The following is a 26,798-nucleotide window of genomic DNA, read 5'->3' as shown; positions in this document are numbered from 1 at the left end:
GTCCTGGGGCACAGGAAGAACAAGAGTTTGCAAAGAAGAAGAAAAAACAATAGAAAACGATATTGTTTACATTTTGCCTGACCTACTTCAGTTCCATTTTACTTGAGTTAGGACGCTGTAAATACCGATGAAATCAACTATATAGGCCTACTGTAAATACAGTATACATAGATCAGGCTATGTAGATTAAGCCATCTATCAGTGTCAGGGTGGTGCTGATTGTTGCTAGATTTCCATGATCATCATCACCATCTCCATCCTCAGGCCTACACCGTCCAGACCAGAAGATGGCAGCAGACCACGACATTATTCAATCTCCAAATAACCCTCACCATCATTCCAAGGACGCTGCCTCCACTTGCCACCAACATCTGTCTGTCAAGTGCGTGTGTCGCCACAGAGTTGGCTTACAACTCGCACATCACTTCTAGAATGCCGCGTGTGGCCGTCGACTAACAGCAGGACATTGTTTAGGAAGTTATAGATATGATGATGATGTATCACCTTGCCGTTATCTGCTCATGTTTGCTAGGAGCCGGGCATGGCACTGGGACCACTGGGACCACTGGGACCAAGCCCCGGAGCGTTGCGCGCCCGTCTCACTGTAGGTGGGAGAATGACGGGATGCTTTGGCGCGTTGACTGCTTGGACCTCGGTCTCGGGGACATCCCCTCTAACCTGAGCGTCTTTACGTCGTACCTGTAAGTAAATGAGCCATTTAAGTGCGTTTTAAGTGGGTATCGTTTGCATGTCTGCAACTCTGCATCATTGTGTAAAGTGGATGTATTTAATTATTATTAAGTTGTTGCGGTTTTTTTTTCCGAGAAGAAGTTACTCACACTATCTGGAAACTGCTTTTATAAAGTGATAGGGAAATGTTTGGGGATGTTTCAGTGCTTGAATTCTATATAATCATACATACAACACCTGTTATACGATCTCTCCTATTAAGATCTCTTTGTGTGTGTGTGTGTGTTTGTGTGAGTGTGTGTGTGTGTGTGTGTGTGTGTGTGTGTGTGTGTGTGTGTGTGTGTGTGTGTGTGTGAGTGTGTGTGTGTGTGTGTGTGTGTGTGTGTGTGTGTGTGTGTGTGTGTGTGTGTTACATCCACAAGAAACAAAGCAATCCAGCCAACATTTTTAAAAGAAAAAACGGATGAAATTTATAAAAGACAAAACGTCCTCCACTTTTTAATTCAATTTAGCATGTCTGGATTGAAGGAACTATCCATTAATTATTTGGACACATCTTCCGTATATTTGGAAATCATGTCTGACAACATTTGGCAGGAGGCTCTACTAGTACACCTACATATTAACCAAGTTCACTACAGCCGTTTTATAATGATTACATCTTATGATTTAGTCTTCTACATCTTCTGATCCAAATAAAAAAAAAAAACGGAATAAAAGTAAATGACTGTATAGTATATGAATCCTTGTACAGGGATATAAAGATGAGGTGCTTTTATAATAACATTTCACAATCTTTTCTGCTTTCATCAAGATAATTAAAATGTACATTCTGAGCAGCCGCAGTTGTAATGTTAAAAATAATTAAACCCCACTATTGTTGTTTATCCCACAGTAGCCTATAGTTTTTTAACCAAGCACATGATTATGAATTATGATTCTGTTTCAAAGGTGCATTATGTGTATCCGGTACATTATTTTTTAGATCTATCTTTCTATTGACACTATGACTTGTCAATTGCTGTCTAAGATAGTTAGCCTGTTGCCAGGAGGGTCAGTCTACAGATGATTTCCTCTCTTTAAACATCCTTAAATAAACTTTTAACTTTTAACTTCTGGGAGGAAATGCTATGGATTCCCACCGACATTCATGACAGGAAAAAGCTGAATCCAATTGAGGTTCTTTATACGCAGGGAAGAGTAACAAACAGGCTACATGTGACAGAATGACAGTAATCTGGTTACTGGAACGTGATAACTGTAATTGGTTACAGATACTTCTGAAAAAATAGATTACTTGTTGAAATACTTGACGGGGGAAGATGTCTTTTGATTGTGACATTGTTGATATTTGAGTAGATGTGAATATCATCAAATGGGAAGATGTTGTTTTGATTGTGACATCATTGATATTTGAATAGATGCGAACGTCAAACAAACATGTACACATATGGAAATAATGGTAGGACTATTCAAATTACAGTCTTTAAAGGCCCAGTCCTCAATTAAAATGTAAACAAATAGGGGAGACCCATCATTGAAAAACAAAATAGGGTATTGGAGGAATCGTTTACCCTTCACAGTGTAACGACTGAGCTTCATACAAGAACTGATCAAATCAAATAGCCGACAACACACGTTAGGCCCGACATCACACGTTAATGTCCCCATGGGCCGGACACGTCTTCTTTAAACAAGTCAAGAAGAAACATCACAATAAGTCAAGAACAAAACAAGAACACCATAAAGTCCAAATATTTTTTTTAATAAATGCAGCACTCCCAGACGAAGGTAAGGAAAACTCGCTAAAACCTAGCAATAGGAAGAAATTCACCACAGGCAATGTGGAGGAGAGAAACCTTAGAAGGGCCATTCAAGGGGGGATCTCCCTTCTTAGATGTCGGTGATAGTAGTGTTGCAATAAAACATGTGAACAGTTGGTAGGCATGCACTCATGTGTGTAGTGAAACACAGATAAGTGCATGCGATACCAACTGAACATTTTGAAAGATTAAAGATAGAGCTGATAGCGATAGCAACTGAACATTTTTGAAAGATTAAAGATAGAGCTGATAGCGGATCTATTTGAGGCTAAGGGGCGGCACAGATAGGGTCGCATCCTCCCGGTATTCATCACAGGACGTCCAACACTCCGGTCATCACTCCGAGACAGCCACTCACAGGGAGACAGGGAGACAGGGAGCCGGGACAGGCGTTAGACAGTTTGCGTGATTGTGATGGGCGGACATAGACTGACAAGAACAAGTTACAGGTTGAAAAAGCCCTCAGCTTGGAACTAGGCAAAATCTGCATATGGCTCGCCGACAACAAACTATCATTACACATGGGCAAAACAGAGTCCATTCTCTTCGGTTCAAATAACAAACTCAGCAAGACCGACGGCTTCTCAGTTACAGTGGGTGACAATATTGTCACAAGGAAAGATGAAATTACCTACCTGGGTTCCATCCTAGAGGCTAATCTTGCCTGTGACAAAATGGCATCCAATGTAATAAAAAAAGTCAATCAACGAACTCGATTCTTGTACCGGATCTCCTCCCTGGTAAACAAGAATACCCTGAAGACTCTGGCAGGAGCACTCATTCAAGGGTACTACGACTATGCTTGCACCTCATGGTACCAAAGCACCTCAAAGGCACTAAAAACCAAATTACAAACATCTCAAAACAAACTAGTCAGACTACTGCTTGACCTGACTCCTAGAACCCACCTCACCCCTGCACACTTTGCCAACCTAGGATGGCTTAGAGTAGACGACAGAGTACAGCAACTTGAAATGGGCCTGGTCTACAAGATACACTACACAACCAAGGTACCCATGTGTCAAAATACTTCCCAAAGGTCAGTGAATACCACGATTACAACACCAGAGGGAGCTCCACAAATCATGTAAAACCCAGATTCGGCTCAAACAAGGGACTAAACACGTTTCGCAATTATGCCACAACAATGTGGAACGCCCTACCCAAAGCTGTAAAGGAATGTGAATCACTACCCACCTTCAAAAACACTCTCAAAGAACACCTACGGGAGACTGCAATTCAAAACTGGCCCCTACAAATGTCCTAACCCAGTTGTACAATAAAGACCAAGCATGGCTTTGTCAGTATTCCAATGTACCCAACCCCCCCCCCCCCACCTCCAATGTACAGCGTCACCCAACCACACCCCACCTACCCAACCTCCTCCAATGTACAGTTTCTATGTCAAATGTAGGTCAGTATTCCAATGTACAGTGTGTCCCCCCCCCCCCCCCCCCACCTCCAATGTACAGCCCCACCCCACCTACCCAACCTCCCCCAATGCACAGTTTCTATGTCAAATGTATATACACTCTTTTTCTGGATTTTTTTAGTATCACAAACAGTACTGTATTTGAAAATCTGGTATGTCATAAATGTATAGATGTAGCAGTACTGTCTATCTGTATGTCGTGTGTGTCATATGATGAATTGAAAATGGAGGACCCTGATGGAAACAAGACGAAAGTCTTTCTCAGGTCTGCATCCTCTTAACAATAGTATGTATTGAGCTGTACTGTACTGTACCCATTCTGCAATCTGTTAATAAACTTTTCAATCAATCAATCAATCAATCAATCAATAGCAATAGATACAAGTGGTAAGAATATATGTGAATAGAATAGATATATGTAGTAAGCATATTATGTGAATAGAATAGAAGTACTTAACCCAGCAATGAACGTCTGAACCACGTTGACAGACCACAGACAGAAGACGGTAACAAGCTGATCCATGGCCTCGTGGTGCACGTAGAACAGTCACTGCAATCTTGGGCAAGACCCTGAGACATCCGCCACCTTGGTCAGCACTACGAGACAATGACTCAGAGAGAATGGTGGGGGGGTTGGGACAGGGGTTAGAGAGTTCCCATGTTTGTAGTGGGCAGAGATGGAGCAATAAATACATGTAGTGAGCATATGCATACATGGTGACAGTGGAATCATAGTATATAAGAAAATTGTGAAATTGAGTAATAGATAGAACTACTGCAAGCGTATGGATACAGGATAAGATACAAGACAATAGCTCAGGGCCGTATGCCCCGGGGGGCAGGAGAAGCCGCTCAGAAGGTTCAGCACTGCAGGCCAGACAGAAGGCGGTATGAAGCTGTTCCATGGGACCGGTTGAGACAGAGACAGAGGTTAAAAAGATTCTCCCATGTTTGCAGAAAAGCAGACATGGGAGCAAATAGACATCCTAACTAAACTAGACAGATTAATCTAAGGGTCAGTCCCCGACCAGGTGAGATCAGGGTAGGTTGAAGGAGAGAGAGAAAAGATGGGTCTTAAGCAGGGATTTAAAAGCTTCGACAGAGCAGGCGCCCCTGACGACAGCAGGTAATTTATTCCACAGGTAGGGAGCGTGGTAGACAAAGGCTCTGTGGCCGGCGGATTTCTTTTTAACCCTAGGAATCGATAGAAAGATTAGATTGATAGCTTATAACAGCTAAACCTGAAAATGCACTGCATTATAAACAGAGCTATAAAAGCTTCGTTCACATGTGAAATGTTTGAGTCAAATATTAAAGTAAAGTCCTGTGGTTTGAGTTGTGGTGCTTTAAGAAAATTCCCAAAAAACTATTTTCAACATACAAGTCAAACTCTTCAATAACATACCTACTTATACCCAAGATTTAGATTAATTTATGAAAATAAAACTGGATTGTGGCTTTAAAGGGGAACTATTTTACTATTTCTTTCACTATTTGGGCACTTTTACACAATTCATGTGAGTTTATGGAACACCTTTGTAATTTTTTATTTTTTTTAATTAATTGTTTTGTATTTCTAATCAAGTCCTCAAAAACAGCATTTTTCTACCTCAAGATCTTAAGCCGTTTTGAGGCTGGGCACCTAAACCACTGCGCCGCCTGAACATTATCATGCAGCGGTGTCTCTCTGACATCACAAATCATCACATTTTCAGATGACTCAGTTCAGTGAGGGTGAATATTGTGAGAGGAGAATTGGAAGAATGCGCCAATATGAGAATTAGAGACATAGATCATATTAATATAAGTCCACATAGCTAGGAAACAATGCTAAACACTGAAAAAGGCCATTTATAAGATAGTTCCCCTTTAAATCTATTTGACTTCAAATCCTATGGATATTGATGACAAAGTAATACAAAAAATACCCTAACTGTAAATTACCGGATTACTGAGTTTGATTACTGATTACAATTCTACTAATTACAATTCTAAGCATGTTATTAGTATTATGTGACGGATTATACTCTTACGGATTATAATAACCTTACCCAACCCTGTTTATAAAGGATCAAAGGGACAGGCACCATTGGCCATATTCAGGATGGAAAGAAACCCAACCTGAGCCTGACACAAGCGCAAAATGGCCACTGTGTGAATATGCTCAATTATATTTTTTCAATTATATGTGGTTAACCAGTGTGATTATACTGGTTAACCACACTCTCCTCTTAATCTCACTCTCAATTTTTTATTTTTTCAACATGCATGGAAGTATATCACAGTGGACAGACAATACGCTAACATTACAGCTTCTGACTGGCTATAATAATATCAACCATTAATTCATATTAAGTACTTGAGGTGCTTGTTCATCTTTCGACCGTAGCATTGAAGTGGAATTCACATTATGTCTGGATGAAAGGGGATGAAACAAGTCAGGCCCGAGGCTTGAAACAAGAGCCAGGATTCAAACCTGTGATGTCACCAGAACACAAACCCTGGACTGGCTCCATTGGCAACACGGGTGGTGAGACTGAAGTTGTGGATACTGTGGGAGAGCAGCTGCAGAGCACATTTGGGAAACATCTGGGACCTCAAATAACAATTTGATTACAATTATTAGGGTTACAATTGGATTATTATTATTATTATTATTATTATTATTATTATTATTATTATTATTATTATTATTATTATTATTATTATTATTATTATTATTATTATTATTATTATTATTATTATTATTATTATTATTATTATTATCCTGCCTGTACCCTCTCCTCTCCCTCTCCTATCGCTGCTATGCCGCACCCCTGAATTTCCCACAGGGGTGAATAAAGGTTTATCTTATCTTATCCTATCTTAAATTATTCTCAATGCGTCATGTTTAAAGGTGCTATATAGATAACATGATTCAGCCACTAGATCTCTAGAGTACCAGCATGTCCTTTATCCAATCAAGTGCATTCCATGCGGGGAATTCATCTTGGACCCGCAAAACTGTAATAATAAATAATAAACAAATAAATGAATCAATCATTATTTATACTATTATTCTGCACCTTCCTAAAAGCTCTGGATGTGAGGTTTTGCCCGCTGCTCACTACCTTTTCTCTGTCTTCTTTAAGCCTACTGTTAGGAATTCCCTATTCTCTGTCTTCTTTAAGCCTACTGTTAGGAATTCCCTACTCACTCTCTCTAGCCCCCACCCTCTCGTTCCTTACCCTTAGTGGCCACACCTGTTTGATATTCTATTATCTCTCGCACCTGTGGTGGCAGGCTAATTAGTCCCCCTGTGGGCTTTAAATACCAGGGCGCTTCCCCTCGTTTTGGCGTGGGGTCGTGTTGTATACTTGCCGAGTCATATTCTCTAAACATCTAGACTCTTTCGGGAGATCCTCTGTCTGCCTATGCTGTTCCATTCTCCGGCGTCGAGATGTTTGCTCCAGCCTTCGCCTGCTGTCGCCGTTGCCTGAGAGTGGGACTGGTCTGCGCTCCCTAGACTTCCACGGGAGGCATCCCAGTCATCCACTTCAGACCCCCCGCGCAGCTGTCGTCCTGACGCACATCCAGACCAGCGCAGACGCTCTCCAGTCCACAGCGCGCAACGCGCATCTTCCAAGGACGCTCGAGCTTGGCACGCTCTCCAGACCAGCGCGCAACGCGCATCTTCCAGACCTTCGAGCTTGGCACGCTCCTCCGTACCAGCGCGCAACGCGCATCTTCCAAGGACGCTCGAGCTTGGCACGCTCCTCCGTACCAGCGCGCAACGCGCATCTTCCAAGGACGCTCGAGCTTGGCACGCTCTCCAGACCAGCGCGCAACGCGCATCTTCCAGACCTTCGAGCTTGGCACGCTCCTCCGTACCAGCGCACTGACGCGCATCTTCCAGACCTTCGAGCTTGGCACGCTCCTCCGTACCGGCGCACAGACGCGCATCTTCCAGACCTTCGTGCTTGGCACACTCCTCCTGGCAGACGCACCCCGATGCGTCTCTCTGTTCCGACGCGCACACCAAGGTGTGGCGCGCCACTCTGTTCCTCGGCTCCGACAGTGGCTACCCGGTGGACGACATCCTCGCCACCGCCACTGTTCCAGCTCCCTGTTCCGACGCGCACACCAAGGTGTGGCGCGCACTCTGTTCCTCGGCTCCGACAGTGGCTACCCGGTGGACGACATCCTCGCCACCGCCACTGTTCCAGCTCCCTGTTCCGACGCGCACACCAAGGTGTGGCGCGCACTCTGTTCCTCGGCTCCGACAGTGGCTACCCGGTGGACGACATCCTCGCCACCGCCACTGTTCCAGCTCCCTGTTCCGACGCGCACACCAAGGTGTGGCGCGCACTCTGTTCCTCGGCTCCGACAGCGGCTACCCGGTGGACGATGCCCTCGTCACCGCCACTGTTCCAGCACTCTGTTCCTCGGCTCCGACAGCGGCTACCCGGTGGACGATGCCCTCGTCACCGCCACTGTTCCAGCACTCTCTCCCTCGGCTCGGACAGCCAGCCGCCCCGGTGGCGATGCCCCCGTTCCCGCTGCTGTCCCCGTACCTTTACGCATACGCCTGGGTGAGTTTTGATTGTGATGTCACTCACTCAGCGTAGTGCCCTTGCCCCCGTTCCCGCTGCTGTCCCCGTACCTTTACGCATACGCCTGGGTGAGTTTTGATTGTGATGTCACTCACTCAGCGTAGTGCCCTTGCCCCCGTTCCCGCTGCTGCCCCTTTACCTTTACGCATACGCCTGGGTGAGTTTTGATTGTGATGTCACTCTCCCAGCGTATTGCCTCTGTTAGTTAGTTTGGACATTTCATCTCCCAGCGTATTGCCTCTGTTAGTTAGTTTGGACATTTCATCTCCCAGCGTAATGCCTCTGTTTTTGGTTCTCACTTAGAATAGTATTTTTGGACTTTACATCTCCCCCTGTGTGTTTGTCACACGAAGATATTATTACTTTGTTCACTTTGTTATTTGGACTGTTCTGCACCTGCTCTGTTTTTTCCCTTTTGTGCATTAACTATCTCCTCTGTCCTGCAGAGCGGCCCAGATGATTTCCACCAGTCCTCCCAGTTCCTCCCTGTTTCCCAGCCCGCCTCCGCGGGCCTCAGTCCCCTCTGTTCCCTAGTTCTCCCCTTTCTAGTTCCACCTAGTTCCTGTTCCCTAGTTCTCCCCTTTCTAGTTCCACCTAGTTCCTGTTCCCTAGTTCTCCCCTTTCTAGTTCCACCTAGTTCCTGTTCCCTAGTTCTCCCCTTTCTAGTTCCACCTAGTTCCAGGTCCCAAGTTCTCCCCTTCTAGTTCCACCTAGTTCCTTGTCCCTAGTTCCCCTAGTTCCCCGTTTCTCCTGTTCCCTAGCTCTCCTAGTCCCTAGTCCTCTCTCCCTAGTTCTCCTTGTCCCTGGTTTACCTAGTCTCTAGTTCCTCTGTCCCAAGGCGTTCCCTTAACCTTCCCTTAGGCGTTCCCTTACTTTCCCTTAGTGTTCCCTTTTCCTGCCCGCCTCTTAAAGGCACCTTTCCTTCCCCTCATATTATATTCCTGTATTTGTGATTCTCCCTTAAAGGGACAGTGCCCTTTTCCCTGTTTTTCCCTGTTGTTCAATAAATATCTGTTTCTTGGCAAACCATCATACCTGTCTTGTGTTGTGCGATTGGGGTCGGTTACAAACCATAACAGTACGACCCCACCAAGTCTACGACCCCAGCCAGCACAGACTGTGTATGTTGAGTTTGCCTTTTTTTTTTCTTGTCCCCTCTAGCTCCCCTGTTAGCCCTGTTAGCTTCCCTGTTAGCCCAGTTTAGCTTCCTTGTTAGTCCTGTTTAGCTCCCTTGTTAGCCTGTTACTTCCCTGTTTAGCTTGTTAGTCTCCCCGGTTAGCTCCCCTGTTTGCTTCCCGTTTTGCCCTGTTTGACCCCCCTGTAGCTAGCCATGCCCTGGCGGCTAACCCAGTCCCTCAGCAGAGCCCCTGTCTGCTAGTCTTGCCCCGGCTGCTAGCACAGCCTCTATGTTTATGCAGCCCTTGCTGCTGGCATGGGCCCTGTAGCTAGCCATGCCCTGGCAGCTAACCCAGTTTCCCTCTGCATGGCCCCGGTCTGCTAGCTTGGCCCCGGCTGTTAGCACAGCCTCTATGTTAATGCAGCCTTGCAGCTGGCATAGGCCCTGTAGCTAGCCAGGCCCAAGCAGCTAACCCGGTCCCTCTGCATGGCCTCCACTTTTTTGTGTAGTTTCTCCCACTGCTAGGACTGCCCTTCAGCTAGCAAGGTCAGTATTCCCACAGCTAGGACTGTCCTTCCAGCTAGCTTGTTCTCTCATGCTGGTCCAGCCCTGTCTGCCAGCCTAGCTCCGGCAGCTAGCGCAGCCTCTATGTAGATGTAGCAGTACAGCTAGCATAGGCCCTGTAGCTATCAGTGCCTTGGCAGCTACCCTTTCCCTCTGCTAGCCTAGCTCGGCAGCTAGCGCAGCCTCTATGTTGATGTAGCAGTACAGCTAGCATAGGCCCTGTAGCTATCAGTGCCCTGGCAGCTACCCTTTCCCTCTGCTAGCCTGGCTCCGGCAGCTTGCGCAGCCTCTATGTTGATGTAGCAGTACAGCTAGCATAGGCCCTGTAGCTATCAGTGCCCTGGCAGCAACCTTCCCTCTGCTAGCCCTTTCCCGGTGCTACCATGGTTACCCCTTTGCTACCCTGCTTGCCCCTCAGTTCCTCTAGACCAGTTGCTCTAGACCAGTTCTCTAGACCCAGTTCCTCTAGACCAGTTCCTCTAGACCAGTTCTCTAGACCAGTTGCTCTAGACCAGTTCCCTAGACCCAGTTCCTCTAGACCAGTTCCTCTAGACCAGTTCCTCTAGACCAGTTCTCTAGACCAGTTCTCTAAACCAGTTCTCTAGACCAGTTCTCTAGCCCAGTTCTCTAGACCAGTTCTCTAGACCCAGTTCCTCTGGACCAGTTCCCCCAGTTGCCCCTCTGCTACCCTAGTTACCCCTCGGCGACCCTGTTTCTTTTGCTAGCCCCACTCTTGTGGTGGCTTCCCCTGCTGGCTTGGCCAGTACCTCTTGTTTTGCCCCCTGCCACTCTGTCTGTATTTGTTTTGGGTCGCCGGGTGGCTCCCGTTGGAGGGGGGGATACTGTGAGGTTTTGCCCGCTGCTCACTACCTTTTCTCTGTCTTCTTTAAGCCTACTGTTAGGAATTCCCTATTCTCTGTCTTCTTTAAGCCTACTGTTAGGAATTCCCTACTCACTCTCTCTAGCCCCCACCCTCTCGTTCCTTACCCTTAGTGGCCACACCTGTTTGATATTCTATTATCTCTCGCACCTGTGGTGGCAGGCTAATTAGTCCCCCTGTGGGCTTTAAATACCAGGGCGCTTCCCCTCGTTTTGGCGTGGGGTCGTGTTGTATACTTGCCGAGTCATATTCTCTAAACATCTAGACTCTTTCGGGAGATCCTCTGTCTGCCTATGCTGTTCCATTCTCCGGCGTCGAGATGTTTGCTCCAGCCTTCGCCTGCTGTCGCCGTTGCCTGAGAGTGGGACTGGTCTGCGCTCCCTAGACTTCCACGGGAGGCATCCCAGTCATCCACTTCAGACCCCCCGCGCAGCTGTCGTCCTGACGCACATCCAGACCAGCGCAGACGCTCTCCAGTCCACAGCGCGCAACGCGCATCTTCCAAGGACGCTCGAGCTTGGCACGCTCTCCAGACCAGCGCGCAACGCGCATCTTCCAGACCTTCGAGCTTGGCACGCTCCTCCGTACCAGCGCGCAACGCGCATCTTCCAAGGACGCTCGAGCTTGGCACGCTCCTCCGTACCAGCGCGCAACGCGCATCTTCCAAGGACGCTCGAGCTTGGCACGCTCTCCAGACCAGCGCGCAACGCGCATCTTCCAGACCTTCGAGCTTGGCACGCTCCTCCGTACCAGCGCACTGACGCGCATCTTCCAGACCTTCGAGCTTGGCACGCTCCTCCGTACCGGCGCACAGACGCGCATCTTCCAGACCTTCGTGCTTGGCACACTCCTCCTGGCAGACGCACCCCGATGCGTCTCTCTGTTCCGACGCGCACACCAAGGTGTGGCGCGCCACTCTGTTCCTCGGCTCCGACAGTGGCTACCCGGTGGACGACATCCTCGCCACCGCCACTGTTCCAGCTCCCTGTTCCGACGCGCACACCAAGGTGTGGCGCGCACTCTGTTCCTCGGCTCCGACAGTGGCTACCCGGTGGACGACATCCTCGCCACCGCCACTGTTCCAGCTCCCTGTTCCGACGCGCACACCAAGGTGTGGCGCGCACTCTGTTCCTCGGCTCCGACAGTGGCTACCCGGTGGACGACATCCTCGCCACCGCCACTGTTCCAGCTCCCTGTTCCGACGCGCACACCAAGGTGTGGCGCGCACTCTGTTCCTCGGCTCCGACAGCGGCTACCCGGTGGACGATGCCCTCGTCACCGCCACTGTTCCAGCACTCTGTTCCTCGGCTCCGACAGCGGCTACCCGGTGGACGATGCCCTCGTCACCGCCACTGTTCCAGCACTCTCTCCCTCGGCTCGGACAGCCAGCCGCCCCGGTGGCGATGCCCCCGTTCCCGCTGCTGTCCCCGTACCTTTACGCATACGCCTGGGTGAGTTTTGATTGTGATGTCACTCACTCAGCGTAGTGCCCTTGCCCCCGTTCCCGCTGCTGTCCCCGTACCTTTACGCATACGCCTGGGTGAGTTTTGATTGTGATGTCACTCACTCAGCGTAGTGCCCTTGCCCCCGTTCCCGCTGCTGCCCCTTTACCTTTACGCATACGCCTGGGTGAGTTTTGATTGTGATGTCACTCTCCCAGCGTATTGCCTCTGTTAGTTAGTTTGGACATTTCATCTCCCAGCGTATTGCCTCTGTTAGTTAGTTTGGACATTTCATCTCCCAGCGTAATGCCTCTGTTTTTGGTTCTCACTTAGAATAGTATTTTTGGACTTTACATCTCCCCCTGTGTGTTTGTCACACGAAGATATTATTACTTTGTTCACTTTGTTATTTGGACTGTTCTGCACCTGCTCTGTTTTTTCCCTTTTGTGCATTAACTATCTCCTCTGTCCTGCAGAGCGGCCCAGATGATTTCCACCAGTCCTCCCAGTTCCTCCCTGTTTCCCAGCCCGCCTCCGCGGGCCTCAGTCCCCTCTGTTCCCTAGTTCTCCCCTTTCTAGTTCCACCTAGTTCCTGTTCCCTAGTTCTCCCCTTTCTAGTTCCACCTAGTTCCTGTTCCCTAGTTCTCCCCTTTCTAGTTCCACCTAGTTCCTGTTCCCTAGTTCTCCCCTTTCTAGTTCCACCTAGTTCCAGGTCCCAAGTTCTCCCCTTCTAGTTCCACCTAGTTCCTTGTCCCTAGTTCCCCTAGTTCCCCGTTTCTCCTGTTCCCTAGCTCTCCTAGTCCCTAGTCCTCTCTCCCTAGTTCTCCTTGTCCCTGGTTTACCTAGTCTCTAGTTCCTCTGTCCCAAGGCGTTCCCTTAACCTTCCCTTAGGCGTTCCCTTACTTTCCCTTAGTGTTCCCTTTTCCTGCCCGCCTCTTAAAGGCACCTTTCCTTCCCCTCATATTATATTCCTGTATTTGTGATTCTCCCTTAAAGGGACAGTGCCCTTTTCCCTGTTTTTCCCTGTTGTTCAATAAATATCTGTTTCTTGGCAAACCATCATACCTGTCTTGTGTTGTGCGATTGGGGTCGGTTACAAACCATAACACTGGATTTAAATAACGATTACTCTACATAAAAATGTCATCTATTGCACCTTTACGTTTTTGAAATTCATTCCTCAATGTGCAGTGTTCCCATACAGACTCCAAGTGGGGTCAGCTAATAAGAAAAAGGGGTCCCTAGAAGAAGGAAAAAAAGGTCCAAATTAAATGTGATTTGACTGTAATAATTCATAATTAATGCGTGGACTGTGATTGTTATTTGGAAGGGAAAAATGGATACCAACCTGACAAGCTCACAAACAGCTTGAAGTGCAGGAATTCTCTCACCTGCGAATGAGGTCATTTGCCAAAAAGAGATCAGTTATGTTTCAGTTGCTAAAGGAGACGGAGCGGTTGGCCGGGCTCCAGCTGTAGTACCCTGCTTAGCTTCACGACACCTTGCTTAATCCCTGTGCTAGCAGTGAAATGTTAAGGAGCTCTGAGAGAGCACCGCCGCCTCTGATCTCTGTCACGCCGCGCCTTCACACTTCATCTGTCTTTTATCAGCGTGGTTAGTGGAACAAATCCCCTCGTCAAGTGTTAGTATGATGCTGTTACCATCCGAGTCATTTGTACGGGACAACAGCTAGCTTGTTTCCATGCCCCTGGCTGGAGATGCAACAGAACGGTGATATCGGGCCAATTGACCATATCCACACGGCTGATATCAATCCCTGTCTCCTGAGCCGTTCAGCCATTGTGTAGTGTGTGATGTGTGCCGGGTGCCAGGGTATGGCAGCCATTGAGCCTGCGTAGCCCAAGGTTGGATGCTACCAGTGGTGGTGAAGGAGGCAATTTCCACCCTACATTGTGGGGAGCGCTTTGAGTGTCTAGTAAAGCGCTATATATGTAATTAATTATTATTATTATTATTATTTCGCTCATGCTCAGGATGGGATTCCTTTCCACCCTGTTCCCACCCAAGGTCCTTCAATGCAGGCTAAAACACAGTACCAGTATCTGAGAATTTCATCAATACTAAAAAAATCTCATACCAAAAGCCATAAAGCTTTGACTGGCTTTTCTGCATTTTTGGCACATAGAAAGATTTTCTTTTTATTTCTATCTCAGTCATGTTTGTCCAGTGACACCAAATGTTTGTATGGGCAAAGTCTATACTGTTAGGTCAAAGCAGTGTTGTAGTACTCGAGTCCAGGACTAGGACTTAAGTCCGATTTAGGACTTGTGATTCGACTTGGACTTGAGCACTGATGACTCGGACTTGGACTTGGACTCGAGCATTGACTGGATTCGGACTCGGAAGGTGCAGACGAGGCCTTGTTAATTGATACAGTTTTATTTTTGTAATAGGCCCTAATAATTTGGCATAAGCTATTGATGGCTAGTGCATTTGTTTGGCTATTGTGTCACAAAGTAAATAAACTCCCTTTGAAACGGTGACCGCTGTGTCATTTATGTTTAATAATGTAGACTTTTTTTTGTATGTCAGCTCTTTGACTGCCAGAGTGGAGTGGACTCGACCTTGATGACTTGGACTTGGACTCGGACTAAGGTAATGGGGACTCGACTCGGGCTCTTCTTTGGTGACTCGGACTTGGACTCGCACTTGACGACTAGGGGCTCGAGACTCAACTCGGACTTGAGATTTAGTGACTCGACTACAACACTGGGTCAAAGTAATGGATCAGCTGGGTGGAGCGTGCGAGATGAGGCGGACAATCGACCGGCCAGTAGGGGCCCAGTCATAGTTCTGGTACTGGCAGTGAAAAGGCGCTGTCATTGGTTATGTTGTGTATTATCAGGAAACACAACCCCTCTGTGGAATTAAACAGCAATAGATACTTTCTTTAATTTATTTATAGGCCTCACCGTAAGACGGTCTCACCAGCTTAAATATGCTGTAAGTGGTATTTCTTTGTTAAAATAAGTGTTAAAAGTGTCCTTTGCCTCACTGATTGCCCGCAGGAGGATACTCTTGCATTGGAAAGCAGAACCTCCCCCATCATCCAGATTATGGCTGAATGATGTGATGTCATTCCTAAAACTGGAAAAAATTTAATTTACAATTCGAGGATCAGCTGATAAATTCTACACACATTGGCAACCGCTAATCTCATATGTAGATAGAATAGATCCGTTACCTCCTGACTGAAGTTATGTCGAGTGCCATGTAGGGGAGGGACAATTTTCACTGAGTAGGCTTACCTGTTGATTGGGGTTGTTGGGGACAGTGGGTGTGTATTTATTTAATCTCCCACCTCACGTATTTAGGGTCATACGACCTGGCTTGTGTATCGGGCCTGGAGTTGCACTTATGTTTCATTATATCCATAGCAAATAGACTTATCCTTTAAGAGTACCATATGCTGTTAAAGTGGATCCTAATTTCACAATTTGTATTTGTCTTATTTTATTTTGTATGTATTTATTTACTTTTGTACTGTCTTTTTTATTTTTCTGGGTGGGGCGGGAGGGAGGGATATTCAGTAAGGAAAAAACAAAGGACATGACATCTGTATGCAAGATATGAATGTAAATGTAATCTTTGAATAAAAAACGTTGTTTATAAAAAAAAAAAAAAACGTGTTAAATAGCCCTATAATCCGACAGCCGTCACTGATATAGAATGTTTGGTCAGTAACATGGGTCTCCCCGTCCCTCCGCTCTGCAGTAAACACAAAATAAATGTTCTGGTATCCCTTCCTACTTAATCCAATCAGGAGAGAGAACCCTAGATATTTTTAAGAAATCTTGCCAAGTCAAATTTGCTAGTACGTTATTTTACTTGTTTCAAGCACATATTTTTTTTTATTTATTTTTCTCAGACCATTTCTGGTGTGGAGTTCTCTCTCTCCCAAGTTGGATAAAGTGGTAACGGGATACCAGAACATGTATTTTCTGTTTACTGCAGAGCGGAGGGACCATGGGAGAAAAGAAAATATCACTCACAGCACCTTTAAGTCGATGGTTTTGTGGGATGTTTCCTTCCCACGTTCCCTCTTCACTCTTTGCTTCAGCATCAGGAAGTATGACTACATTTATGACGTGTGAAGAGAGCAGTCTGGGTCTGGTCCCGCTGCGGGTGCATCTCGCTAACACACTCTGTCACTTGTCTCCGTTCAGAGATCTGAGCATGAACAACCTCTCGGCGCTGCCTGCCAACGCCCTCTCCCACCTCCACTTCCTCCAAGAGCTGTGAGTTTCAAGTTCAAGTTTCAAGTTTCTTTATTAAATATCACAATAAAATACACGTACTTTACTGTGAAATGCTTGGTTATGTATGAGCCCGGCTGAGAGTGTGCTTCATACAGTAAAAAAGTAAGTAAAGAGGAATATACAATATACATATATACAATATACAGTACAATATACAATCTAAAGTACAACCTAGGTACAGTCTAAGTACAGTGAGTAAAGATGAGTAAACAGTTAGGTACAATGCAGAAAATGAGGTACAAAACATTGAGGTAAGGTGCAATTGCAAATTAGGTATGAATGTAGTGCAGATCTCTTTAATAGTAGATCAATATAATGTAGTGTTAAAGTGTCTAAAGTGAGTGTTAAGGTGAGTGTTAGTTTAAAAGTGAGTCTGTGCATGGGTGTTACAAAGGATCAGATTAAACCGAATATATATATTTATTGATTGATATATATTGCATAGTATTTGTATATAGTTTGATATCCCTTGTATATTCCTTGTACATATACACGGAATATCCCTTTAGCCTACTACAGACCATAATATTTCATTCTCCTATTGGACAGCGGTCCACAGGCGCCAGAGCCATGCCTCCGGAGTCAGGTTCAAAGTCACCGTCAAGACATGTCTGTGCATGCCCGGCCTTGCCCAGGGATACGAGACAGAAATGTCGTTGGCACTAGTTTGTTCACCGTGCATATAAATATGGCGCAGGTGAATACAGAAGCGCTTAGTCTAAGAGTTACCCAATAAGTTGAAGCCTCACCCACGATACTCCGTGCGGTGAAGTATGGCCTGTTTGGCCCCAGAATAGAGCATTGAGACCGCGTGCGAATTAATAACTGAATTGTCAGAGTTTGGCGCTATACCGTCGAGTGCGACATATTTCTATTAAGTCAGTAATAGTCTATTTGTGTATAGTGTATCGTGCGGCTAAAGTTCTACAGTGACCAGCATCACCAACGCTTCCTCGTACCAGCTAGAGTTCTTATCCAGGCTGGGCTGCTTTCATGGCGCTTTCACCCGAGGAGACCTAGACGAGAACCGTGTGGACATGTACACTGGATTAATCTACCCGACGACTACATAGCCCTTTGCGGCTGGATTATATTTGTTTTGGTCCTGTGATTTATGGAGCGGAGAATCGCCGACGCCTGCACGTGTTGGATTTACCCTGTGAGGAGCCAAGTCGAGTCCGTGCCTCAGAGAGCCTGAGGCCGGCTAGCTTTCTTCACTGTGGAGCTACAGTCTACGGAGAACAGCTGTATTCGTCTGTGGATCAAGAGGCTATTGCACCGTCTCCTGTACTTGGAGTCTCCTTAGTCATCGTTGACCAGACTCTCTACTACCGACAGATCCTCTACCCCTGCTGGCTTACAACCAGGGGGACCCTTCCAGTATCTCCCGCTATATATTACTAGTGTACCATAGATATAATTCCCTAAGATTCAGGTTGTATAATTACCTCCTGCGTAACCAGAGAATGGACATTCATTGTTGATTTGCCTACGCACATTCCTTTGCCTTACAAGTGCATTCAAAGTATAATAGAGAAGTATTATGTACCTTTTGCTGCAATAAATACTTAAAGACAACTTTGTGTAGAACCGGTTCATTGTGGGAAGTGTTCATTATATTTATATATCATGTACTGTATGGCCAGTAATTAAAGTACATAAAGCGGTAGTGGTTTAATGATACCATACTTATCAATACAGTCAGGGAATTGTACCCCTCAGTTACAATTGGTCCTTCGAGCCGGAGGGTAACTAGTGTAATATTAATATAGTGGTATTAATATTGACATGGCCTGTGATGAACACTCCACAAAACGGTTCTCCTAAAGTAGATCGCCCGCAGCGTAGACGGCAGACACCTCAGTACTTAGAGGATTACGTTGCCAATATACTACCTAGCTTTCTACAGACGGTAAACGCGGAAAAAGTAGATAGTAAAATTATGTCCGACCCTATCGACCAGGCTACCCCGCCAATAGAGGCCCTAGTGGGTTCTAACGTAACTGACCAAGCTCACGGTAGGGACCAGGAGGGACCCGACATGACTTTACCCCCCGCCAAGACCGAAGAAGTAGTCCCCGGAGAGCTCCAGGATAAAGACAGCTCTCCAGGGATGGAACTCTACCCGCTACAAGAAGAGGAGAGTACCCCGGAGATGGATCTCCAGGACTCGCCACAGGAGAACAGATCTCCAACGAGTACTGCCAGGAGCGGATCACCTCAACCAGCGTCTTCCCCCAGCGAGGCGGACAAGATGCTGGCACAGGCATTCCTCGCCAGCCTAGCAGCCTCAACAGAGCGCGATCGACTCCAAGCACAGACGCTTAGTGAGCGCGAACATTCTTCCATGGAAAGAGAACGCCTTCAGGCGCAGCAACGGAGCGAAGAAGATCGTATACGTCTAGAGATTAGACGCCTTCAGACGGAAGAGAATATGGTAAGGGACCGGGCCGAAGCCCAGCACGCCGCCGCCGGTGCCCAAAGAGAAGCAGAGCGCGACCTCGCTCTCACCAAGCGCGAAGCCGAGCGCGACCGATTACAAGCGCAGATAATGGAGCAGCTGATCACCAGGGCAACACCCCCTCCCTCCGCACGGGGTTCCAGGGCCTCGTCAAGACAAGGGTCAAGGGCACCCTCCCCTACCCGATCAAGCGACCCTGAGCCCGACCACCAGAGAGAGCCTATACCCCCCTCCGAACCCCTTCCCCGACCGGTCCAAGTGAGACCCAGCTACAAGGAAGAAACGGTCTACACCGCGGAGAGGCTAAATAGACGACTACAGGATCTAGAGGACCTGCCAGAGGAAGAAGAAGAGGGAGAGGAGGAGAGTCAAGCCCGACAGCAGCACAGTACTCCACAGGACCAGGAGGTCCAGTACAGCCCAGGCTCTACCCCCGCGGCTCTGCGCTACAGACCCCCGACTCAATTCACGGGTGAGCTTGACGCACGACCAGCCCCGAGGAACAGCACCTGGATACGCGGGCCATGGTACCCAGCAGGTACCAGCCCACCAAGAGGCGTAAGAGGAGACTCGCCTAGGAGGCCTCTCTTCCAACGCTCACCGATGTGCCAGCCATCCATGGCATCATACATTGGCACACCGACGTTTCCGGACTTCACCCACGAGAACAGAGCACAGTACACGGAGCTACGAATGTGCTTAGAGACAATGATGTCCGATGTAGCTGATGAACCGTACAAGTATGCTATCCTACTGAAGCACCTCAAGGTGCCCCGAGCGCACAATATAGCGCTGGCCTATGCCACCTCTACTACCCCATACACAGCGGCTCTAGCAGCACTCGACCAAAGATATGGACGCATATGGGACTACGTAATACAAGAGATAAGGCATATTGACCGCCTACCCCCAGCCACAGACAATCGCTCACTAGATGACCTGTCTATCAAGGTACAATCCCTGGTAGGGATGCTGGGGGCGCAAAGAGAAAGGGGTATGCACGAACTGTACGCAAACTCTAATGTCGAGAGGATTTTAGAGAAGCTTCCGCCCGCCCGACAAGAGCGCTTCAGGCGGCAAAGAGACCACCGTGATCCTAACGGTCCCGAGCCATCCCTCCTAGACCTAGCCAACTTCCTGGCGAGAGAAGTCAACAGCCTACGGTTGGATACGTTCATGCGGAGCACCCCAAGCTCCAGAGAGGGACCTAGGAGAGCAAACGATGGCCGAAGATTGGTGACCGTCATGCACCAATCAGAATCAGTACCGAGCAGCAAGAACCACAGTACCCCCTCGATGAAAGAGAAGTGGAAGATGGTGTGCCCGTACTGCGAAAAGGAACACTGGTTGTCACAATGTGACACGTTCAAGAAGATGACCGCCGACGAGGTGAGTCAATGGATAAAGTCCAACCGACGCTGTTACCGATGTGCGCGCAGTCACATGGCAGCCGATTGCCGCTTAAAGAAGAGGTGTAATCGGTGTGACGGAGCCCACCTAGATGTCCTACACGACAGTAACAGAAGAAAGCCTGCACCCTCAAGCAGCACAAAGGCAAGTGTTATGTACATTGACCCCGCCAACAGCGGGGGCGCCCGGGTGCTCTTAAAGGTGGTCCGCGTAACACTGAGTTACCAAGATAAGGTCATGGACACTTACGCCGTCCTTGACGACGGGTCAGAGAAGACCCTTCTCCTCGCGTCCGCTGCGGCCCAGCTGGGGCTGCGGGGGAGCGAAAACCAGATGACGATTCGGACAATAAGAAGAGATCTAAAGACGATAAAGGGCGAGAATGTCTCCTTCACTATCGCAGCAAGCGGGCAGCCAGAGAGACGGTATAGGATTACTAATGCTTTCACCAGCCAAGAAATAGGCCTGTCGCAGTACACCTACCCCATCGCCAAGCTGATGGATAAATATGTGCACCTGCGTCAACTACCTATACCGCTCATAGACGGTGCCACCCCGACCCTGCTGATAGGCTCCGACCATGCAGACCTCATCGTCCCGATTGACCGGGTCCACACAGGGCCCAGAGGCTGTCCTGCAGCAGTCGAGACCCGCCTAGGATGGACATTACAAGGCCCCCTCGCTAAGTCTCTTAACCGAACAGCAGCCACTAACTGCCTCCACTCCAGAGTGACAGAAGAAGACACCACCCTCCTACAGCATGTCGAGAGGCTATGGACACTAGAGACAATGCCCTTTAAGAACGAAAAGAAAGACATTCGTTCCAAGGAAGACATTTACACTATAGCACTCCTCGAGCAGGGGAAAAAGAGAGTCAAAGTCAACGGAGTGATGAGATACGCAACTCCACTCCTGAGGCGAGAGGGTATGCCTACCTTCCACGCCCCAAAAGAAGCGACGGAGCGGTATCTATTGAACACAGAGCGGCGCCTAGCCAGAGACCCCGCTCAAGAGACTGTGTACCGCGCTGAGATTAACAAGCTAATCACAGCGGGACACATAAAGAAAATTGACATTAAAGAGGCCGATCAGACGACCGAATCATGGTACGTGCCGCACCACAAAGTCCACCACAACGGCAAGGATCGTATTGTGTTCAACTGCAGCTACCAGATCGGATCACAAAATCTGAATAAAGAGCTCTTGCCCGGCCCAACACTCGGCCCCTCTCTACTAGGCGTGTTACTACGTTTCCGCCAAGACAAGGTGGCCATCAGCGGCGACATCAAAGGGATGTTCCTGCAGGTGAGACTAGTGGAGGAGGACAAGCCCCTGCTGCGGTTCCTATGGAGAGAGAGGATCGGGGATGAGCAACCAGCCATCTATCAATGGGAAGTCCTCCCTTTCGGAACCACATGCAGCCCATGCTGTGCTACGTTTGCACTGCAAAAACACGTCGCAGAGGACCCAGCAGCTGATGAAGAGGTCCGACAAAGTGTAGGAAATAGTTTCTACGTGGACAACTGTCTGCAAAGCGTCTCGACGCCAGAAGAAGCCGAGGCCCTTCTACTCAAGCTCCGCGCCTCCCTGATCAAAGGCGGCTTTGATCTCAGGCAGTGGGCCAGCAGCGACCCGCAAGTCTTGCGCAGCCTCTCCCCCGAGGACAAGGCAGCAAGCAGCGAGACCTGGATGGCGACCATCCCAGGAGAAGCCCAAGAAATGACATTAGGACTAGTCTGGCGCTTCAAAACAGACTCGCTCCATTATAAACACACACCCCTGACCAAGGAGCAGGGAAGGTCGACTGCACTACCGACCACCAGACGGAGTGTATACAGAACACTCGCCAGACAATATGACCCGTTGGGATGTATTCTACCTTACACCACCAGGGCAAAGATGATTGTAAGAGCGTTATGGGACAAGGACCAGGGCTGGGACGACCCCATACCCGAACACCTTGCATCCACATGGAGAGAGTGGGAGACGGAACTCAGCTCACTCCCAGGTGTCAACATACGCCACAGCTACTTCCCACCCACAGTGAGGCCGGAGACGTGCCAGATGGACCTGCACGTCTTCAGCGACGCCTCCGAAGTAGCCTACGGTTCGGTGGCCTACTTGCGTGCCCGAGAGGAGGGAGGAGAAATACATACTGCCTTCATCCTGGCTCGCTCAAGAATAGCCCCACGCAAGCAACAATCTATCCCGCGTCTAGAGCTCTGCGCAGCCCTAGCAGGAGCGCAACTCGCCACGTTAATCCAACGTGAACTCACCATTCCGGTGCAAAGAACAATCTTGTGGTCAGACTCCACGACAGTACTCACATGGATCCGGTCTGATTCGTGCAGATACAAGGTCTTCGTGGGAGTCAGAGTCACAGAGATTCAAGATTTAACAGAAGTAGCAAGCTGGAGGTATGTGGACACAAAACACAACCCAGCTGACGTCATCACCCGGGGAATGTCCCTGGATGACCTCACCCGTCACAACCTATACAGTGACGGGCCAGAGTTCCTCAAGCTCCCGGAAGAAGAGTGGCCTACACCCACCCCACGGGAAGCGAGTAAAGAGGAGGCCGAAAACAAGAAATCTATGTTCTGTGGATTGAACACACTCGTCTCCACAGACCCCGACATAGACGATTGCCTCACCCTAGAGAGTGCGCAGCTAAAGACATTCCTGTGGCACCACCCAGAGGTTCAGCTCACTACTGACATTACAGCAGCTGACTACGAAGAAGCAGAACTTCTTCTACTACAACGAGCCCAGAGAGACTCGTTCCCCGATGAGCTAGACTGTCTACAGGGAGCAAAGCCCGTCCCATCAGACAGCAGACTGCTCCACCTAGCCCCCGAGAGAGACGCCCATGGTCTCATCAGAGTGGGTGGTCGTCTGCGGAGAGCTCCAGACTTACCGGATGACGTCAAGTACCCGATAGTCTTAAACAGCCGACACAAGGTCACAGAGCTGATCATAAAGAAATACGACGAGGATGTGCATCACGCCGGGGCAGAGAGAGTCTTCGCGGAGATCAGACGTCGTTATTGGATACTACAAGGGAGAGAAGCAGTGCGGCGCTTCCAGCGAACCTGTCTAGACTGTCGTAAGTGGCGAGCGCAGCCCAGTATACCCCGGATGGCTGACCTACCTCCCTGTCGCCTCCGACTCGGCGACAAGCCTTTTCACTCCACCGGTATGGACTGTTTCGGCCCGCTGTATATAAAGAAAGGAAGAGGAACCGAGAAGCGGTGGGGTATTGTATTCAAATGCATGACCACCCGAGCGATGCATATAGAACTCCTTCCAACCATGAGCACAGACTCATTCCTTATGGCCTTCCGAAGATTCACATCGCGGAAAGGCAAACCGTCTATATTATTGTCTGATCACGGGACAAACTTCAAAGGCGGAGAAAGAGAGCTGAGAGAGAGCTTCCAAGCTATGGGCCCAGAACTTAAGACCCACCTCGCTCCATCCCAGATTGACTTCCAGTTTAATCCCCCGAACGCACCTCACTTCGGTGGAACTTGGGAACGAGAAGTACGTTCAATAAAGACAGCCCTGTACGCCGTGCTTGGGGCCCAGACCGTGGCGGAAGAAGTCCTAATGACAGTCCTCACGGAGATCGAGGGAGTATTGAACTCAAAGCCCCTCGGTTACGTCTCAAGTGATGTAGCAGATGTCGACCCAGTCACCCCCAACACACTCTTGATGGGGCGGCTGGACCCCGCGCTACCACAGACAATGTACAGGCCTGAAGAAGCGAACGGCCGAAGAATGTGGAGGTACAGTCAAGTATTGGCTGACAAGTTTTGGAACAGCTTCCTACTCCACTATCTACCGTCTCTACAGACCCGCCAGAAATGGGTGAAAGAGAGAGACAATTTGACAGAAGGAACAGTCGTCATGATTATCGACCAGTCACTACCCCGAGCTATGTGGCCGGCTGGCCGCGTAAGCAAAGTGATCACCGGTGCCGACGGAAAGGTCCGAGCAGCCGAAGTGCTCGTCCAAGGACGGATCTACACCCGACCCGTGGCGAGGCTAATAGAACTGCCAAGGCTCCCCGATACTATCGATGACGACCATGACCCCATGACTTTGTGAACTGACCGACCCCTCACAACAGACATTGAGTAGTGGACAGTGCGGTTAATCTGTCTCTGATTAGCTAATTAGGTGGGACTAATTAGGGGGCGGCTGTTACAAAGGATCAGATTAAACCGAATATATATATTTATTGATTGATATATATTGCATAGTATTTGTATATCGTTTGATATCCCTTGTATATTCCTTGTACATATACACGGAATATCCCTTTAGCCTACTACAGACCATAATATTTCATTCTCCTATTGGACAGCGGTCCACAGGCGCCAGAGCCATGTCTCCGGAGTCAGGTTCAAAGTCACCGTCAAGACATGTCTGTGCATGCCCGGCCTTGCCCAGGGATACGAGACAGAAATGTCGTTGGCACTAGTTTGTTCACCGTGCATATAAATATGGCGCAGGTGAATACAGAAGCGCTTAGTCTAAGAGTTACCCAATAAGTTGAAGCCTCACCCACGATACTCCGTGCGGTGAAGTATGGCCTGTTTGGCCCCAGAATAGAGCATTGAGACCGCGTGCGAATTAATAACTGAATTGTCAGAGTTTGGCGCTATACCGTCGAGTGCGACATATTTCTATTAAGTCAGTAATAGTCTATTTGTGTATAGTGTATCGTGCGGCTAAAGTTCTACAGTGACCAGCATCACCAACGCTTCCTCGTACCAGCTAGAGTTCTTATCCAGGCTGGGCTGCTTTCATGGCGCTTTCACCCGAGGAGACCTAGACGAGAACCGTGTGGACATGTACACTGGATTAATCTACCCGACGACTACATAGCCCTTTGCGGCTGGATTATATTTGTTTTGGTCCTGTGATTTATGGAGCGGAGAATCGCCGACGCCTGCACGTGTTGGATTTACCCTGTGAGGAGCCAAGTCGAGTCCGCGCCTCAGAGAGCCTGAGGCCGGCTAGCTTTCTTCACTGTGGAGCTACAGTCTACGGAGAACAGCTGTATTCGTCTGTGGATCAAGAGGCTATTGCACCGTCTCCTGTACTTGGAGTCTCCTTAGTCATCGTTGACCAGACTCTCTACTACCGACAGATCCTCTACCCCTGCTGGCTTACAACCAGGGGGACCCTTCCAGTATCTCCCGCTATATATTACTAGTGTACCATAGATATAATTCCCTAAGATTCAGGTTGTATAATTACCTCCTGCGTAACCAGAGAATGGACATTCATTGTTGATTTGCCTACGCACATTCCTTTGCCTTACAAGTGCATTCAAAGTATAATAGAGAAGTATTATGTACCTTTTGCTGCAATAAATACTTAAAGACAACTTTGTGTAGAACCGGTTCATTGTGGGAAGTGTTCATTATATTTATATATCATGTACTGTATGGCCAGTAATTAAAGTACATAAAGCGGTAGTGGTTTAATGATACCATACTTATCAATACAGTCAGGGAATTGTACCCCTCAGTTACAATGGGGATGTGTGTGCAATGAGTGTAGATGATGGGACCATGGAGTCATTGAGAATCCTGATGGCCTAGGGATAGAAGCTCCTTCTGAGTCTCTCTGTACCGGCCATGAGACTCCGCAGCAGTTCAAAGAGGCAGTTGTTTACGCGACTAGAGTCTTTGGTTATTATCTTAGCCTCGGCCCTGCAACGCTTGTTGTAAATGTCCTGGAGAGTGGGAAGCCCAGCTCCAATTGTGCGTTCGGCTGAACGGGCCTCTCTCTGTAGTCTGCTGTGGTCGTGTGCGGTGCTATTCCCAAACCAGGAGGTGATGTTACCAGTCAGGATGAACTTTGAACAATGAATGGAAGCGGACATGGCCGGTTAGCCTTCGGGAGAGGTGTTAGTTGGACTCTCCGCTTCCATTCATTGTGCTAAGCTAGGCTAACGTGCAGCCAGATAGCTTTCTACTGAACGCACAGAGAGGAAACTGGTATCTTCTTGTCTCTCTCTGGAGAAGACGATAAGCTAATTTCCCAAAATGTTGCCGTGTTCCTTTAAACATGTTAAAATGACATGCCGCCTT

The 26,798-nt window shown here is 48.3% G+C and overlaps 1 protein-coding gene across 1 annotated transcript in view; it reads left to right on the top strand.

Annotated features, from left to right (window-relative positions):
- Positions 1-600: 600 nt before the first annotated feature.
- LOC311245244 (leucine-rich repeat-containing G-protein coupled receptor 5-like) overlaps positions 601-26,798 on the top strand; it is a gene marked incomplete at its 3' end in the record, with an annotated part of 69,934 nt that continues 43,736 nt past the window's right edge. The window contains exons 1-2 of the mRNA XM_084335079.1: positions 601-701; positions 16,728-16,799. Coding sequence (XP_084191205.1) covers positions 625-701; positions 16,728-16,799 — 149 coding nt within the window. The 5' untranslated portion in view covers positions 601-624. The remainder of the gene's footprint in view (positions 702-16,727; positions 16,800-26,798) is intronic.

This window comes from Notolepis coatsorum (genome assembly GCF_963971535.1).
Source record: "Notolepis coatsorum genome assembly, chromosome: 18".
NCBI classification, from domain to species: Eukaryota; Metazoa; Chordata; class Actinopteri; order Aulopiformes; family Paralepididae; genus Notolepis; species Notolepis coatsorum.
Note: the sequence above shows the minus strand (reverse complement) of the source record. Positions and strands in the feature narration are given on the sequence as shown.